Below are 19,629 nucleotides of genomic sequence, written 5' to 3' on the forward strand. Positions count from 1 at the left end.
TATCTACATCTAAAAGAATTCAATTTTGAGATCATTTATATCAAAGGAAGTCAGAATGTTATTGCAAATGCCTTGGCCAGGTTACCATAAGGATTAGGGTATTTGGTGAACTAACAGAGCAGGATGCAGAAATCAGAACATTATTAATGCATGATAAAGTACAACAGTCTGATTACCATAAGTTTTGTAAGCAAATGAAAATTATACCACAGCAAGATGGCAGATGGAGTAAAGTCAGGCAAAACCTGTGAGATGAAGGTGAAAAGGTAAGTAAATGGTATCACGAGTACAAGGGCATTTTGTTTCATAGGAAACACGAAAAATCTGATCAATGGTGTGTGTGTGTGTGTGTGTGTGTGTGTGTGTGTGTGTGTCTTCCTGAAGATTATACTGACAAATAAGACACACACATGAAGTATGGGGACATTGTGGAGAAGGCAAATGCACAGAAAAAATTGCAACACTTTGGTTTTTTTTTTTTTTTATTTGAGAAGGCGAGCCATGTAGGTATTAAGAAAGTGTGCAATATGTCAAAAATCAAAACAGTGCAATGTGTCAAAATATACTGAGCTACACCCAATACTCATCAAAAAAGAAACCTAGATATAGTATCAGTGGACATAGCTGGTTCATATCCAAGAAGTAAAGGAGTAGTATGATACGTAGTAGCACTATACAATATTTTCTCGAAATATCTCAAAATGTATGTCATTAAAAATGCAACAGCCACAAATGTCAGAAAAAGAATTGAGGGAGACTATTTGAGAAGAGTAGGTAAACCATAGCTTTACTACTGACAATGCTTCATATTTTGTTGGGCAAAAATGGAAACAATTTATGCCCTCACAGGGCATAAAGCACATATTAGTAAGCCTTTTTCACCCAGAAGCAAGTTCAGTAGAATTAAACCGGTTTATTAGGACATACACGTCTCACAAATACACCTGATGGGTAGAGTACGAAACTCCTTTCATGCAAGTGGTCAATAACCTTCCACATTCTTCAACAGGTTTCACACCTAATGAAATGATGTTCTAGACAAAACAAACAAATGAGAGGGAGTCACCTATACCAAAAGTACCCACTACAGAAATGACACTACAAGACAAAATCAAACAAGCCACAGCTACACTAGAAAACAGGGACGATTATAGAAGGAAACTTTATAACAAGAAACTGAAACATGTTACACAATTTTTTGAAGGGCAACAAGTCCTCTTATAGACGCACCATAAATCAACAAAATTTGGCAAACTGAATAAGAAGTAGCACTTATTCTATTCGGGACCATATGTAATTTCCAATATACCATATCCTGTGACATACAGATTAGCCTATGAGAAAACAGGAAGAGACAAGGATCTCCAACCTCTCAAAGATATTAAAGCCTTTATAGAATGAAGAAGCGTGGTAACTTTTTTTTTTTTTTTTTTTATCGCAAGGTAATTGTACATAGTGTACATAATTCTAAGTGTAATGTCTATAGGCATAAGTAATTCTTTTGATTTGTATATGTAGCCATAAAATTAACAGCAATGAGAAGTAATGCACTGTTTCTTGAGAAGCAAAAGTATAAATGAAATTAGCTTAAGGCTCAGCTGTCGTGCACTCAACCATACGCGCTGATGTCAGTAGCAGGAGAGTGTGTGCACGACAGACTGGCAGAAGGCGCAACCAAAATAGGAATGCAATATGTACCCAACCTAAGTACAAAGGAAATGGAAATATACGCAAATACATCTGTCAAAGAACTAAGGAACTTATTGATATATGTACACAGAGATTTAATTAAATACTAAGCTGTATAAAACATATTTACAACAAAAAGGAAGCATTATGAAAAACTATACAAGACATGAAAACTAAGGACTAACAACAAAATATTGTGAGAGATGTCAAATAATTTTCTTTGCAGAGTAAATAATTATAAAGCGTAATACAATAAATGAATGTCTATGAACTTAAACAAAGAATGGAAATATCTGTGGACATATGCAATGACCAAATGTATCAGTGGCCACCAAGCTACATAATGCAATTAGTTTTAAGTTAGTTGTAAACTTTTGCTTTCAGTGACCAGTGCAATGTCAGATCGCAGAAGAAGAGACTTATGGTGAGAGCAGCAGATACTAAGTGTCAAGTAAACAATTTAGTTATAATGATATGTATACAAAGGTCATAAGGCAAATCAAAACTGAAATATGCATCACCACAGTGTGTGTCTGTGACAATATTGGTACCTACTCGCTGCAGAGTACACAAACATTTAAGAATGAGATTTTACAAAAATGAATTAATTTTTATCATGTCACATGAAAGCTTGAATAATGACATTTGCAGGTATTTGAGAAAGATAAGTCTACAATGGTTAAAACACTATGTTTCACACTAAACTACATGAGAATTGAAGTAAACAGCAATAACACATGAAGAAACAATATGATACTACATGGATGATTATTGGTACACTTTATTTCAATGAAGTGAAGGTTCCTTGGCAACTAGTCCATGATTGCTTATAAATCCTTGAACCCTTAGATGAATATTTCCTTTCTTCCCTCCCAAACATGGAGTTTTAGTCCTAATTTCCAATTTTTTTTCCTACCCCCCCCCCCCCCCCACCCATACCTATGTAAGAAATGAACTCCCATAAGTGATAAAAGTCTATCTATAAAATGAAGTATAAATGTATCATGTGCTTGTATTGTGTCATAATAATGTAATAAGTAATTAATTTGTACATGTGATGTGAATGAAGACACATTCAAACTAACAAACAAACGGTAGGAACAGAACCAAATTAATGAAAATTTTATGATGTTTTAAAACTTAAGAAATTTATATTCATAATATAAGCGATGTACGGAATGTCAACCATAGGTATAAGTTACCATGTTATGTATCTTGTTGTAACTCAATACTTGTATGAATTTTCATTGGAAACCAAACTCTATATGAAGAAATGAACTTTAAAGATAAGCAATTTATAAAATGTTTTGGATGGCTATTTGTGTCTTTCAACAAGTGGACAGTCAAGTGTGGTGACATGAACATGTGTGTGCAATGAAATAACTTCTGAGTATCGTGGCTCACAACGCTTGACACATTGACACGTGAACTATAGTTGTTCGAGCCGGTACTTACCTCAATGGCAGATGCTTTTGGTCAGGGTTCCCTCTGCTGAAAATGTAAGTACGATGGGTAATAATGATGTGTGGGCCTTAAAAATGGCACTCTTCTGCCACAGTGTCAGATTTTGAACAATAAGCACACACCCACTCCACACAGAATGAAGACAAACGCCACAGCAATTCTTCGATATGTGACACTCAGGTTAAAGTGTGATACTCAATGTAAAATCAACACTAAGAAAGCGAGTGCACAAATGTGCAATGGTAGCTTCTAGCATGTTGACCATTACCGTCTAGCTCTTAGCTGCCAAATCAGCCAGTGCGCCAGTGTCAAAGCCAGCAATGAGAATGATGCAAACTGGAACATTACTGTTAGAGTGCTAAATTCATATATATAATGGACTATCATATTATATTAAAAACAAAGATTCCAAGACTTACCAAGCGGGAAAGAGCCGGCAGACAGGCACAATGAACAAAACACACAAACACACACACAGAATTACGAGCTTTCGCAACCGGTGGCTGCTTCGTCAGGAAAGAAAGGAAAGGAAAAGGAAAGATGAAAGGATGTGGGTTTTTAAGGGAGAGGGGAAGGAGTTATTCCAATCCCGGGAGCGGAAAGACTTACCTTAGGGGGAAAAAGGGATAGGTGTACACTCGCACACACACACACACACACACACACACACACACATATCCACCCGCACATACACAGACTATCATATTACGTACATAATATTTTAATTTCTTGTAGAATTCTAACATAAATACGAAAGCTGATATATCCATTCCAGTAAATAAAAAAAGCAAGCCAACAATAAAGGGCATCAACCCCTATCACGAAATGTAAATATATAAAAAACACTGTATGTCTCTATACCATGTCAATGTACAGGGTGGGGCAATTGTGTAGGTACATGATGAAAGGCTCCCAGGATGCTGTAAAAATAAGATTTATTAAAAAACAAAAAATGAAACACCGAGCAACCAGAGAGTTGGCGAAGACGTTAATTATGAATGTGTGGTAAGGCGCAGACATATAAAAGAAAAATCATTCAGTTTTTGTAGTTTTTTTTGTGTTTACTCTCTCTCGTATGTAGAAGAACGATGAAGATGAGCAACTTTAGATATGAAGTATTTCGAGCTCTTTGTATCATGTGTGTGTGAATAATATTATATTGAACAACAGTATCAAGTATTTTTTTTTATTTACTGAAGTGAAGAGAAGAATATATGAGGAGGATTTTCTTGATTATGACAAGGGCCGGTGTTCTCAGAGTCCGCCGCCTGCAGCCACAATTAAAATGTAAGCGACGTCCAATGGTCAAAAGATACAAATAAGCACAGAACATTTCAATAAGGCAATTGTATTATATCCTTCAAAAATTTGTCTTCATATGCACAGTCAATAATATTAAGCAATATTTATTAATTTATTTATTCTTTTTTAAATTGCAACGTGTGAGGATGGATCTACCTTTTACATCACCCAATGGACAGCAATGACACTCTTATCAGAGAGGTACATTTGGATTTCTGTTTCAAACAGACCATTGAACAGCCTACTGTAAACAACACCGAGGGAAGAAATCAGCATTCAATGAGCTTCCACAAGAACAGGATAACAATGGAGGAGTGAAGTGGCAAGCAGGTGTACTTGAGAATCAGAAGTGGTCTCCAAATGCAAAGTGCCATTTTGTAAACATGAGCAGGATTTCACAGGGCCAGCAATTGCAACAATAACTTTCTGAATAATAAACAGAATTACCACAGCAAAGGACTGAGAGTCTTCAGTACGTGAAACCATGAGGAACTATGAATTGTTTACCGCATTCTATTTATGTTTGGTAGACATTGACTATGTAGATGATGACTGCTTCATTGAGAGAAAATCCTGCATTTTTTCCAATGTCTTTGATGACATGTTCCTTCTAACCGGTGCCACCCCCTGCCAATCAGAAGAGGGCACACTTGCCTTAGGTGATTGTTTGCACCTCAGGTCACACCTCCTGAACACCTCACTGGGGGACCAACTGGTACTTTGGGAAGGTAGCAGCTCAGGCAATCACCCCTCCCTGGACCTGGCTTGTACCAGGGGGTACATGTGAGCCCTACCTGTTAACCCGGGGCTGAAAATTACGCATCACCCAGTCACCTGTTATATGTCAACTGGCCTTCACGAGCACACAGGGAGGAAGAAGAAAAAGGGGAACCTCAAATGCCTAAGAAGAGGAAGGGTAGGAGAAGGGGAATAAAGAAAGAGAAAATGGAACAAAAAACAGTGGAGCAACTGTTATGATATTGGCTACTGAATATGCAGAAAACATTTTCAGATACATCCCAGACATGTTCCGAAGGCAGGGAAAAAGAATAGCAAGAGGATAGACAGGCAGTACAGAAGGGAAAAGATGCTGCAGAGGCTGGGGCCCTATGGTAGCCAAGCATGAATCCATCAAAGAGTGGCGAGCCCCTGGGGTGCACAGGAACCTGTAGAAGGTGAAAAAGTGAAGAAATGTGAAGATCAGGAAATAATTCTACAAAACATTAACACTGTGGAAAACAGGCCTGCCAAATGACAAATAATTATTTTATAAATGTTCTACACTTTCTAGATAGCCTCATGGCCACTGACTGATAATTTCTTTTCACTATTCAAGAAATCCACCACCATGCAGCCTACTCTGAACGAAGGCTCTCCACATGGACACCACTCAGAGAAGTGGCTTCATGGTCGTTACCCAGACACACAGTGTTACTAGAGAGACAGGCCAACTCCTCTGTGTGCACAGAGAGGTAAAGCTAGAAGCATGGGACAATCCATTTTGGAAATCATTGGTGAATTCATTATTCCGAGATCCACAGTATCAAGGATGTGCCGAGAATACCAAGTTTCAGGCATTACCTCTCACTACAGACAATACAGTGGCCAACAGCATTCATTTACTAAGAGCAATGGTGTTTGCGTAGAGCTGTCAGTGCTGACAGAGAACCAACACTGCATGAAATAACTGTAGAAATCAATGTGTGACATATGATGAACGTATCCATTAGGATACTGTCCATTCGATTAGTAAGCCAGTCAAGTCAGGCTCCAGGTCTCCTGATTTTGCCGTCCTGCCATCAGCGTCCTTACAAAAACATGATATTGAACCTCTTAAACAGAAAAAACCACAAAATTTAATAAATATGTTATTGGGAAAACACAGAAAAAGATAAGGCCTGAACTTGTCCCTCTGTAGATGTATGTCAGCTGAGAGCCAGTGGCCATGAGGCTCCAGCAATCTCTTCAGACAGACCTGAATGCTACAGTGTGCACCATTAAGATATCCAGAACTTTCCCTTCTTGACCACACTGATGGCAAGACCTGTCAAATAGATCCTCCCACCACCACCTACCCCAATCCAGTCATAAACATCACCTATCCCATCAATGGCAGGGCTACCTGTGAACCGTCATGTGATCTACAAGCTAAGCTACAAGCACTGTGCTGCATTCTATGTGGGCATGACAGCTAATAAGCTGTTTTTTTCTGCATGAATGGCCACTGAAACCATGACCAGGAAACAACTAGATGACCTTGTTCTTGAGCATGCTGCCCAACACCACATTCTTCATTTCAATGACTGCTCCACAGCCTGGGCTATCTGGATCCTTCCCACCAAGACCAGCTTTCCTGAATTGCACAGATGGGAACTTCTGCAACATACCTTATGTTCCCGTGACCCTCTTGGCATCAACCTTCGTTAATCATTGTCCTTAACCATCTAACCCCTTCCTTGATCGCATTCCAGCACGACACAGCCCTCTATTCCATCAACGCACCCAGTCTTTTCTTTTTACTCCCCTCCATTCGGGCTAACCCCCCCCCCCCCCCCCCCCTTCTCTGTCTAACCACCCAACTGCACCTAGCTGCCCTATCCTCTCTCCACGTCATCCCTGCATGCCCCCCAGTAGCCCTTCACTGTCCCCCACCTCTAACCTGCTATTCCTCCCCCATTCCACCCCAGCCTCCTCCTCACACCCAACCAGTTGCCTCTCCCATCAAGCCATGCTACTGTTGCTCGTAGTCTGGTTTCCACTATTACTCCAGTTTGGTATCAGTCTCACACACTTGAGAGCAGTATTCTAAGATGAGATGCACATATGTTTTGTAAACAGTGTCCTTGTAAATCAATTGCATTTTGCCAGTATTCTACTGATGAACTAATGAACCAAGGTCTGCCACCTACTTTACCTACAACTGAGCTTGCACATTTCATATCCCCACGCACTGTTACACCCTGGTATCCGTATGAACTTAATTATTTCAACATTATCTCACTGACTCTTTACTCACAGCACACTGTGTTTTGTGTAGTGTGAAATTTTACATTTTTGAACACTTAAAGCATGTTGCCTATTTATCCACCTCTTGGTAATTGTATCGAGACCTGACTGAATATTTGTACAGCTTTTTTTCAGATAGTACTTCATTAAAGGCAACAGCAGCATTCGCAAAAAGTCTGTGGTTATTTCTGATAATGTAAGCCAAGTCACAAATATATGACATGAACAGCAAGGGTCCCAATGCACTTCTCAGCGACATATCTGAAGTTCGTTTTGTGTCCATCAGTAAATTACTCAGCATTTTACTGGTGCATCATACAGTGAAGGACAAGTGAATAAACAACAACTTAGAAAACAATGGCTAAGGAGTCAAATAAGAAAGAAGCTAATCACGTGTGGAAAGGTATCAGAAGGAAACGAAGCATTCAGAAGAAAGGGATGGTATCATGAGTTGGTTTTCACCACTTTCTGACTAACATCTCTCCACTTGTGCACAACTTCAGTGCAGTGTAGAAAGAGAAAACAAGGAGACTTCACAATGCGCTACCGTTTATTCGAGCAAGTGACAGACGCCCCTCTTTTTGACCCATCAGTGTACATTAATGTTGAATAATGGTGCTTAATTATAATAAAAATCTTGTGTTGAAGCAGTGTTCTTTAACCAAAACATCTACAAATAAAGAACACTGCACAGCACTCCTTGAGTTGGACATTAAATCACTGATGATGCAACAAATAATGTTAAAACTTATTGCAGAACCAAATGATCATCATTCTCCAGTTCATCTGATCAGGTCAGGCACATCATTCTCAATTCTATACAAAAATGAAAAACAAATGAAAAAAAAGCACCATAAGAGAACCACAAAGTGTTCATGAAAACTTAATTTGTGGAACTGTCCACAGGCATTATGCCAAAAAGGAGTGGCTTGGCCCCTCTAAAGACCGAAGGCGACACTGATAGGGTGATATCTGTTGTACCTGTGATATTTGTTGTAAAGATGGTTCTTGTACTGCAAGGTTACCTAGTGCAGAGTGGTACTTCCTTATCACACAGTGGAAGCAACTGAGGGTCATTTTTGAGCTTGATATCCAGTCTAAGTAATTCAGTTATTTATTTATTTTATTGGAAGTTCCTTTGACTTTAACAGCATTTAAATTTCTAGGTTTTGGACTAAGTCAGTGTTTTTACAATATCTACAATTATGAATTTATAAAATTTACAATAAAGGATTCAGTAAGGCACAATATAGTAGATTCAGGATTGGACTCAAGTCAACTAATATGTGAAAATAAATAAGGTACACAATAAAACATGACATCAAAATTAATATTTATGAATACTATACAAGACATTCACATTAGTGCTGTACTTGAGACTCAATACATATTTTACATCAAAAATAATTTATATGTAGGCTTGCAATAATCAGATATCAGAATTCTGCAATTAAACCACACATGTGCACGTCCATTTATACTAAAAACTTAATGAATTAAGTAGAATGAATTTTGGAACAGGTATTCTTTTTTATTTTGGATCAGGTATTCTTTTTTAGGTGTTCCAAGAGCAAGTGTCTTTATGTCTGCAAGTAGGGCATTGAAAACTTTTATGACTGGGTAATATACTCCTTTCAGCACATATGTGAAGTTTATCTGGGTGTGCATTGATAACTTTCATACTTGAGAAATTTACTCCTTTCTGCACACATCTGAAGTTTATCTGGTCACTACCTAAGTCCTGCTTTGAACTCGTAGTGTGTCCACAATATGTATTATCAGTTTTTAAAAGAGAGTGGCTTTTTATTGATATAACATACAAGAGACAGGGTATATTGACGTCTTTGCAAACACCTGTAGTTTCTGGAACAAACTCCTGCAGGAGTGCTTTGGAGGAAGACCACTCATGTGAGACAACACAATGCATGGAAGAATCAAGCAGTTCTAATGGTATCCTTAGGAGTAGACGATGCAATAATACATATGGCAAAAGTTTGGCAGATCTATGTTAAGGAAGGACCAATTAAATTTGCTATCAGTGTACACGCCCTAGAGCTTTGTAGAGTTTACTTGCTAAATCTGCCGACTGTAACAAAGAGGTTTCTGACATTTAAAGGGTTCTCAGAGCTAAACCAGTTGGAAATATCAGCAAATACACTGTTAGTACCGGTTGCCCGATTTGTCCTTGCTATTTTATCCACTGGTAGAGGTGTATTATCTGAAAAGTGTGTGAACTTGTCTGAGGCATAACAGAAGCCCACATATTCCAAGGAGCATTCTAGACAGGATGCTCAGCTTTAAAGTGCACTAGTAGAAAAGTGCCACTAAGACGAAGAGAGGGAATAACATCTTGCGGAAACTTGGTGGTACAATATGGGGTTCATCTGCTCCAACACTAAGAATTTCTAACTGTGAACTGGTGTAGCCCTTGGCAGAATATTGTGCTGCATTCTGGATCAACCGCCCATACACCAGATTCATCAACATACAGTTCAACCAGACTATGCAGATCATTCAGAAACATTCCAACTTCCAGAACACCTATTCTCAGCCATATCATCCCCCTAATTTAGTGGTGAGAATCTGCTCTTTTCCCCTGTACCCGAGGACATTCCTACATTCAATAAAGACAGACTTTCCCATTGTCTGCTTCTACAAGATGCCTTTTTTTTATGGACAGTGGAGTAACTATAACATACCAAAGGGCAGGGATATGGCATAACAACTTAAGATGCCCTGTATCTTGACCAGTCACCAGATTTTGAAGAGCATGGTAAGAGTTGGTCTGCACTCAACCAAATAAGGACAAACAGTGTAAGACATACAAGTGGGGATTAGCAACTTCAGTGAGCTGAGACTGGTGCAGAGTGACAAACTGTTCAGCATGTCATATGTGCATGCTCAGAACAATCGTTCTCAGGAATGCACAGGAGTCCCTAATGGCAACAGACATAGACTGAATATAATCAGCTGCTGTGTACATGTCTGTATGCTTCTGTGGTTTGTACTTATTGTAAAATTGATCAACTTATAATTACGAAGTTATGTGTGTCTTAAAACTCTGTGTGTGTGTGTGTGTGTGTGTGTGTGTGTGTGTGTGTGTGTGTGTGTGAAAAACTGTTTTTCTTGTGTGATGTGATACTAGCCATACATAAAATCTAGATTGACACACTCAAAAGCCTTGGACAGGTCACACAAGATTCTGCAGACGTATTTTAATCACAATAGGGATTTATCAAATACAACACACAGGATGGCCCTTATATAACCATGATGGTGCCTATGTATCCTTGCAGAAACACCATAAGAATTTTTTTTTTAATTTTCACTTCTCTGATGCTATTCTTGATTTCCTTACGTATGATGGGAGTTCTGTGCACATGATTGACTTCGATACTGCTGACTTTATGCAGATGGTATACTATTTCACTAACTGGGCCTTTAAACCTCTCTTCTTGTGACACAATATTTTTATCAATATCACCTTTACTGACGAAAACAAATTTAATTTAATGTTTTCAGAGCAGAAGTGAAACAGATCTGGGGGAATAAGAATTTGTCCATTAAGTGGCCATTGCAAGCTTGCTCTTGCTGCTAACTGATTTGTTGTACCTCCAATCCCATCACAAGGTGATTTCCCATGACTAGTAGCAAAAAAATTCAGTTCGACTGTTATTCCAAAATCACTCTTATGATAGCACAAATTTAAGAAATTCTTGATATTTCTATATTGAACACTGGATCCATCACTAAAATAATGAATGTGAGATATCTGTGCAAACCGTACTTTTATATATTTGATGAGCTAATTGATAAAAACGTGAACTGTAATAGTGTCATGCCGCAAACAATCACTGATAATGCAAAAACTTAAAGATTCTACTTTCTTATTTTGACAAAAGTAGGTAACAAATGAATGAATTGTTGCTTGACTATTGTCCCAGTGGGAACCTTGTACAGCATCCTGAATGATAAAAGAATAATTTTCTGCAAAATCCATTAGGACAACAAGCTCTTCATCTTTCAGATGACATTGAAGGCCTTTAAGATGCAAGCTTTGATGCTTGGCAATGTAATGATGGCATGACAGACTCCATATTTTAGTTTTTACATCTTCAATAAATTCATCCACTACCATTTGCTTCGTGTCCAGTGTGGCCTGATTGGTATGTATCCATTGCTTAAACACAATAACTTCCTGTGGCTCATGATCTAGGAAATAGCTGGCAATTTCAGATGCTATAGCTTCGGGCCCAGGACACCTTTCACAGCGATGTAGCATGCACTGTTGACAGTTCAAACTGCAAACAGCCTTGCTGAGAATTTCCTTATAATTTTCACGTATACCAGCTCCGCTAAGCATAAGCTTAACTTTTTGGTGAATTGCACAGAAGCAAACTGCATGCATCCAGCTGATCCTACTGTTACACACCATTTGGGTCTAAGTTCACAAAACTTTGAGAACCCTATTTCTGGAACATTTATATTCTTATAGATAACATACATTTCCCGTAAATTGCAAAGTAACAATCTTTTCTGCATGTATGTCTTTCTATCTAAAAGTCTAACTGAAATACTATTTTTTTTTTTCCAGGGCACACCCTACTATACTCATCTTCAAAAAAATTTCGCACTCTACTAGCAACTTCTGCTGGTAATTTCCTGCTTTGCCTGCTTTCAGGAAGTGCCAGAATGCCCTTCTCTGCCTTAAGCTTCCGAGCATTCTTCACCATTCTTTCGGACACACTGAACTGAGCTGCTGTTTGTCTGACTGTCCAACGTACAGGTGCCAAGGTTAAAATTTGCATCTGTTCTTTATGAATTGCATTCTGCATCTTGGCTTTCAGATCAGTCAGCAAATGTGCATAGTCGGCACAGTTTCCACATTCCTTAATTTCACTAGCAACTTCAATTTGTCTGTTTACTCCCATTGCATTTACAATTCTGTTTTTAATCACATTTTGAGCCTTTTGAATTTTCTTCTTTACATATTGGGGCTTATCTCTGTAGCTCACTGTTCTCTTCAGGGGTGAAATTCCGATAGACTATAAGCTACTATTTAATTCTTCTTTTAGTGTAAAGTCCTCATCAGAATGTGATGATGAGGCTGATAAAGCTCCGTCCAAGTGTTTATTTAAGGTAGTCCTGCAAGCCGGACAAATTTTCTGACCTGGCTTTATGTTATTAACAAGCTGCTTCTTCAACATATCAGAAGCCTTACTAGCTGTTTCAGTATCAAGCGTGCGAATTCCTGCCTTAACATTATGATTCACCTTCCCAAAGGGATTAAAGGAATTTTTTTTTGTAACCTCTCATATTGAGTCAATAACAGGGCGTCACGGTGTAGGCAAACTTGAGAGGTATTGTCCAGCTTTGCTTCCGAACATCGGACCAACAACTCTTTTCCTCATCACTAAAATCCGCAAACCATTTTAAAGCAACTTTTTTGGCAAAGAAAGTGACATGACACTTTGTTCCTCTATCTCCCTGCCCAATTGAGCAGGAAGGTATGCTGTTCACTTCTGCATCCATCTCTAATCAGCAACTGAATAATGTATTTGGCCTCTAAGTGCAAATTATAATCTGCTTAAATTTTAGACAAATTGCTACTGAATGAAATCATACACAATGTATAATACCAATGAAAGAATCTAATAAGAGATATATGCTATAAAAGACACAATCAAAACAATTTTTTGTAAATTAGATTACAAACTTTGATGGTCTTGCGAATCACTTAACAAGCCACACTCAGTCAAGAGAAACCACTCACTATGCTGCAAACACACCACTGAAATACTGATTGTTCAAACAATGCTCATAATAATGAAACAATCTGATTGTTAAAGTAATTGTTGCCATTATATGAATCTTGTGAATTTTCTCTGTGAAACTAGTGGTTACGTATTTACTAAGGTGGTAGGCTACATTTAAGTGAGATTAAATACAAAATTAAAACTCTTAGATGTTTAACCAACCAATTTCACGTTTCCCTAATAACATTAAGACAAAACTTCACAGGTTACAACACCTAGGTATTACAATCTCTGCAATACTGATTGATATATATATATAAAGAAACTTCCACATGGGAAAAATATATTAAAACAAAGATTCCAAGACTTACCAAGCGGAAATCGCCGGTAGATAGGCACAATTAATAAAACACACAAACACACACACAGAATTTCGAGCTTTCGCAACCGGCGGCTGCTTCGTCAGGAAAGAGGGAAGGAAAAGGAAAGATGAAAGGATGTGGGTTTTAAGGGAGAGGGTAAGGAGTCATTCCAGTCCTGGGACCGCTTCCGGGATTGGAAAGACTCCTTACCCACTCCCTTGAAACCCACATCCTTTCATCTTTCCTTTTCATTCCCTCTTTCCTGACGAAGCAGCCACCGGTTGCGAAAGCTCGAAATTCTGTGGGTGTGTTTGTGTGTTTTATTCATTGTGCCTATCTACTGGCGCTTTCCCGCTTCGTAAGTCTTGGAATCTTTGTTTTTAATATATATCCAAATGAGAAGAGTTTTATGCAGATGAACACTTACAATAAATGCAGAAGGGCTACTTCTCGTAGTTTTCAAGCTTTTCTGACAGTCTCATTGCCTATTTACCAGGTATTTTTATTTCAATTATTCAAGGCACTAATAAACATTTATTAGGCATAATAAAAGGTTTCAGGTATAATTTGAGTGCCAGAAAAATGTGTTCAAACTTCCAGTGCACCTCTTTGATGATGCTACTTTTTAGGGCCTTATATGCTTGCACTGCAAAACCAAATCCACTTTTCTAGATAGTTTAGAATATGCTCTTTCTAATGACCACAGTTTAGAAGAGTTTGGAGAAAACATTTTTTTGGAAAATTTGACTAAAAATACCCATTTTTAGCACTTTTTGAAAAATTGTCAACTTCACCCTAGATTTGTGAAATAATGGAAAGCAATAGGAGAATGAAATTTTATATTCTAAACCTTGTGTTGGTGAGTTATGGTGTGCAAAGTTTCATGTACATCCCACAATTACTTTTGGAGATATAAAAAACTAAAGTTCGCATTTTTTTTTAAACAGCTATTTTTTCGCCCAACTTTGCTTCAAATTATCTATAAGAAAATTGTTCAGAAATCCTTTTCTTAATATTTTACTTTAAAGAGCTCTAAAAGTTGTATAAGATGGCCAAGTTTTGTTTCTTTCGTGCACATACTTACAGAGATATATCATCTCAAAGTTGCTGAAAATTCAAGGATGCACTATAGAAAGCTGTGCTATGGACTGAAACAAGTGACTGTCTCCGAGAGTATTGAATTTCTGAAACTCAAACTTTACCAGTGTTCATTGAGAACGTATGTGAATGTTCACACAAAATTTCATCAAAATCCATGATGGTCATGTGGGAACATTTCTCGATATTAGGCCACCTGGCATGGAATGGCCCTTTCTTCACTTGTTGACTGAACTTCCAGTCTTTTTTCCTTGTTACCCACATGAGCAATCAGGGATTTTTTTCCCACAATATTCTGAGATGCCATTTCAGATAAAGTAACAGCACTTTGTTTGGAAGATTTACTTTTCATTATCAAGCCCTTTTTATGCCGATAATGCTTTTTTGTTTTGCTTTCTCCTTATTATTCTTGTTTCCTTTAAAATCTTTTCCTTTATAGATGGCATCTTGAAAAGTGATAACTTCAGCTCCTGGTGCACTCCTTTACTTCTTTGTTTTACCTGTGGGACTACAGTGTTGGACTGTTTCCAATAACAACCTTTCAAATGACAAATCAGAAGTTCCAGAGCATAATGAAACATTGGTTAGCTTGGGAATGGTTGAGAAAGAACTCTGGTACTGGGAGAACTACAGGGCTCAGTAGATTTAGGCCTATAAAATTCTGGAGTTGTTCAGCAAAATCTGAGTACTTTCTGTTAAAGACGTAGCTTCCACACAGTCTATGGCTGCATTATCGAGAGCTGCAATGGATTTGTTTCTGCCAAAGATTTGGTATGAGCTACATATCTTTTATATACCTCCGGATCATATTTAGTCTTATCAATTACTTCCCTACTGTAAGGGAATATTCCTGCTTTTTGAAAACCACTTTTCAACAATTCAGGTGGTGTTTCATTCCATATAGCAGTGAGGAGATTGGAAAAGCCACATTTGCTAATTTTTACCACTTGATGATGTCTCTGGTGATGAGTTAACTTTTGGTCCCAAGTAGATTTCACACACAGGAAGGCCAGTTTAGTTGATCTAGTGTGATGGCAAAAACAGGGTTATGGCTTAAATAAATAAATATGTCCTGGTAAGTTTGTTTGGGGCAAGTGCAGCCCCACATGGGAAAAAGTTGGGGTAAGTGTAACCATGCCTGGCATGTCAAGAGCTTTATCAGTAGAGTAAAACGAATCTCATATTTGAAATTATCATGCAAAAGTTAGTTTGTAAAAAAAAAATTGTGCAGTTATCTTTAAAACTGCAAAAATGACAGACTACCAAATTCTGAGCATGTCACTCTCTCACAAAGTAAAAATGTAGACGTCAATTCAAGTCCAAAAATTAATTACCAATTTATGTCAGATTTGACTACTTATGGTTAAATATAACAAAGAAAGTGGTAAATTAACATGTGTGATAGGTTAGAGGTAAAAATACAGATTCTTTAAGGCACTATAAAGCGTGGTTACACTTACCCCACTTCACCCTACATTCTTAGTGTACGTGTAAATAGCTTACTCTATGTCGGAACCCTTAAGGAACCCAAACTATGACTCAGACATTATATTTTTGCAGTTTGATGCTTGAACGCAACATTTTCAAATATCTTTGAAATAGCCAGCAAAAGTGAAAGTGGTAATTAGTTTGACGGTAACTCTTCATCTTCCTTCTTGTAAAGAGACTTAACTTCAGCATATTTTAGCCAGCCTGGAGATGTTCCGCTGGTAAGAGAGTGATTGATTACACAAATAATTTAAGATAGAAGTCAACTCACATGAGCGCTTTTTGATTAACTTCACTCTGAGCTCAAACATAACGAGATATCTTAAACAGAATGACCTCCTCAATGCCAACCAGCACGGTTTTCGAAAATATCGATCATGTGATCTAAAAGAAATCTGGGTAACGTTAATTTCATTTCAAAAATATTAACTACCGCTGGTAAATGTATTTCTCTAGCGGTATAATTCATTACTCACCTATTCTTGATTAGTCTGAAAACTAATTACAGCTCTTAGGCAGAAAATGGACGGACGCTATTACTGCTGATCGAGATTTTGTATTTCACACGGATTAGGGGCGTTTTGTTTACAACCGTACCTCACATAACAAACACAGGTGCCTACTACTTGTCAAACCTATGAACAAGTGCATGCCGCTCACGCTTTGAAATGCCTTCAAAGACCTTGGGTTGGGTCATTTCTTGCAGTTGAGTTTACGATCAGTTGTTTCGCTAAGGGACATCAGGAGTGGGTATGTTGTACGTTGTTAGGATTTATGTGGTTTCAAATGAATTGCATTAGTTCTTGTATCGCAGTGGCTGTCACAGGAAATGTTTAATTTTTTTTAATATCACATTTAGAAGGCGTACTGTAAGACTTCAGTCATCAACAACGTACCCACTATAACAAAAATAGGATATTCACTCCCATAATATTCGGGATGTTATTACTTATACGTAATCCATTTCATTCTTTCTAGTTAATCATTCATCTCAATATCCCAGCTTGATAGTAATACAGTGCTGCTATTATAATCTCTTTAAAGATAAACAATACGATGAATGTATTCTTGTCTTCAGAAAGGTATTATCATTGTTGTGTTAAACTACTGTTTTTGAAGCGTTTAATTTTTGCTGCTGGTCTGTGAAAATCACGCAGGTTTTGCTGATCATTACGGCGCTATTAACATTGCTCTGCCGTACAACAGAGAAGCCGTATGTTATAGAAAATAATTCAATGTTAAGCAAAAGTTGTACACTTGCAATGGTTTATTGGGTAAAATAGGCTATTGAGGAAGCACATGGCCACGACGAGTGCAAAAGTTCATCGAATAATAGGAGAAAGTGACAGGAACAAACAAAAAAACAAAATTCCCTTATTTAACAGCCGGTAAATCGTGTTTGTACCGCCAGTGGAGATTTCTGCTTGTTTTTTAATTTTATGGTTTACTTTCTGCAAAACTCCGTATCTTAAAAGTATTTAAACCTCCTACCAATTGTTCTGGTATCTGTTTTATAAATCACTAGATTTTATGGTGCCTGTTGCCACAATATTCACTGGATTTGAATTAAAAGTATTTCGTAGCTTTTAGAAATTAGTATTTTTAATTGTTCTCGAAAGGCTTACTATGTTACAGTCAATTTTACAAAATACAGCTTGAAAAATCATTCATGTAACTTTTCCCATGTTGACTGTTGAGTCGTCTGCTGCCATTGCCACTACATGTGGTCTGTAGTACCTGGCTACTGCACCAATGTAAAGAATGGTAATATAATGTGAAAAAAATCAATACTTTGTTTGAATCATACTGCTCTTGTAAATCTTACAGAAAAGTAGGTGACATATCAATATAAATTTTGTAGATGTATTCAAGAGGATCAGATTCAAATTGCTTTAGACAAATTCCAAGAGGTTTCCTTTAAATAGGCAATGGCCAATTCTGTTTACACACACACACACACACACACACTGTGTAGAAAGGTGTGGTAGATTAAACAGAGGAAGAGGGAGACCTTGGAAAGAAGCCTCTGCCCCACAGCCATTTCCACCCTTACTTCTTTGACTGTAAACTCACTTATCCTGCACTCCTCTCCCTATATTCTATTTCCACTTCACAATACACTCCTCTGCCTTTGACCAGGTCAAGGCCACCAGTGCCACACTCCTACCCTTTTGGCCTGCTGCCTCTTGTCTAAGCTGTGAGCCACCCTTGCCCAACCCTTCCACCAGCTCACCGCATCTTTATCCCACTTACCCAAACCATCCTACATAACTTCTCACTGCAAAGTACTCAGCCAGGACAGTGTACCCATACAGCTGTGTGTGTGTGTGTGTGTGTGTGTGTGTGTGTGTGTGTGTGTGTAGCCTACTCCATATCTTCTGTTCGGTTTGGGAACCCCCAAGAACTTAAAAAAAAACCTACAATTCTAGCATTGCTAAATTTGCTCACTGTTGGAGGTGAGAGGAAATGATTTGAAATTTCTTATACCGGTTCGGGAGGGGGGAAGGCAGTTCAGTTGCAGTTTGTAAACAAAGTGAGCCAACTGATAAACAGAACTCACTCCCCCTCCCGAAAGCTCCACCCAGCATCCACCTTGACAAACCCCTAGCCCCTAGTTAATACGCGTGTCTGAAGTAGGGAAACATAATGGTTGCATTTTAACTTTGGTATCTGAGTGCTTCAGTTTATTTTAATTTGTTTATTCTGATTTTACTGATCATCAGGCACCTGAATTTGAATACTTGCCAGTCTTTCTATTTCTTTGTGGTGTTAATCCATACATTGCTGCTGGGTGACTTAAGACTTATTTGGGATATATAGAGTAATATTCAATACAAGTCATTGGCTTTGACAAAAGACAGGAAACCTGTAACAAACATAGTAAACAATGTAATGATTATAATGTGGTGTTCTTAGTGATTTTTTTTTTTTCAAATGGGCTAACCTAAAAATCAGTCTTCCTCCACATCCAGGTTTTCTCAGGATCATGTTCATTGGCCTCGCCAACTCGCAACCAAGTTGTTACCTTCCAACCTGACATAGACCTTTGGCAAATCTGCAGATCGATCTGTCACTACAATTGTGTTTTTTTAGTGTCACATATGGTGCCTTTCCCAACTGTCAACAACACTGTGTATATTTATGCACTAAAAGGTGATGTCACAGCAGCCATCAGCATTACATCACTGGCCAAGGCCGATGACTCATATCGAAAATTCCTTTTGACCCGTTATTTACATTGTTGTCATATTGTTTTTTCTGTTGTTGCTCAATTTCTGAAACAAGTGGTAAGAGTTTATAGTAACTAACTCGCATTACATATCACAGACTTTGTTACTAAAATACTTTGAGTTATGCAAGAAAGTTATAGACCTTGATTGTTCTCTGTCAAGTGGACCGATGGTCCCTTATTAACAATTGCCATTTTTGCGTAGGTGGTCCCATTGTAATGATAATAAGCTGTA

At 38.0% G+C, this 19,629-nt stretch overlaps 2 protein-coding genes across 5 annotated transcripts in view; one reads left to right on the forward strand and one right to left on the reverse strand.

Moving 5' to 3' along the window:
• The window catches only part of LOC126321593 (aspartate--tRNA ligase, mitochondrial-like), a 146,225-nt gene extending 129,496 nt beyond the window's left edge, over positions 1 to 16,729 (reverse strand). For 2 of the 3 annotated variants that reach the window (XM_049994200.1, XM_049994199.1), the window contains exon 1: positions 16,642 to 16,729. Coding sequence is in view for 1 of the 3 variants with exons in the window: in XM_049994198.1 (XP_049850155.1) it covers positions 16,437 to 16,476 (40 nt within the window). In the remaining 2 variants the exon portion in view is untranslated. Of the gene's footprint in view, positions 1 to 16,436; positions 16,496 to 16,641 lie in introns of those variants that run through there. The other variant, XM_049994198.1, reaches the window with a different exon arrangement.
• Positions 16,730 to 16,824: 95 nt separating this feature from the next.
• LOC126321655 (lactoylglutathione lyase) overlaps positions 16,825 to 19,629 on the forward strand; it is a 90,225-nt gene continuing 87,420 nt past the window's right edge. Inside the window, exon 1 of one of the 2 annotated variants that reach the window (XM_049994204.1) lies at positions 16,825 to 16,915. Coding sequence is in view for 1 of the 2 variants with exons in the window: in XM_049994203.1 (XP_049850160.1) it covers positions 17,226 to 17,247 (22 nt within the window). In the remaining variant the exon portion in view is untranslated. Of the gene's footprint in view, positions 16,916 to 17,210; positions 17,248 to 19,629 lie in introns of those variants that run through there. The other variant, XM_049994203.1, reaches the window with a different exon arrangement.

The sequence above is a fragment of the Schistocerca gregaria genome, chromosome 2 (genome assembly GCF_023897955.1).
Source record: "Schistocerca gregaria isolate iqSchGreg1 chromosome 2, iqSchGreg1.2, whole genome shotgun sequence".
NCBI lineage: Eukaryota > Metazoa > Arthropoda > Insecta > Orthoptera > Acrididae > Schistocerca > Schistocerca gregaria.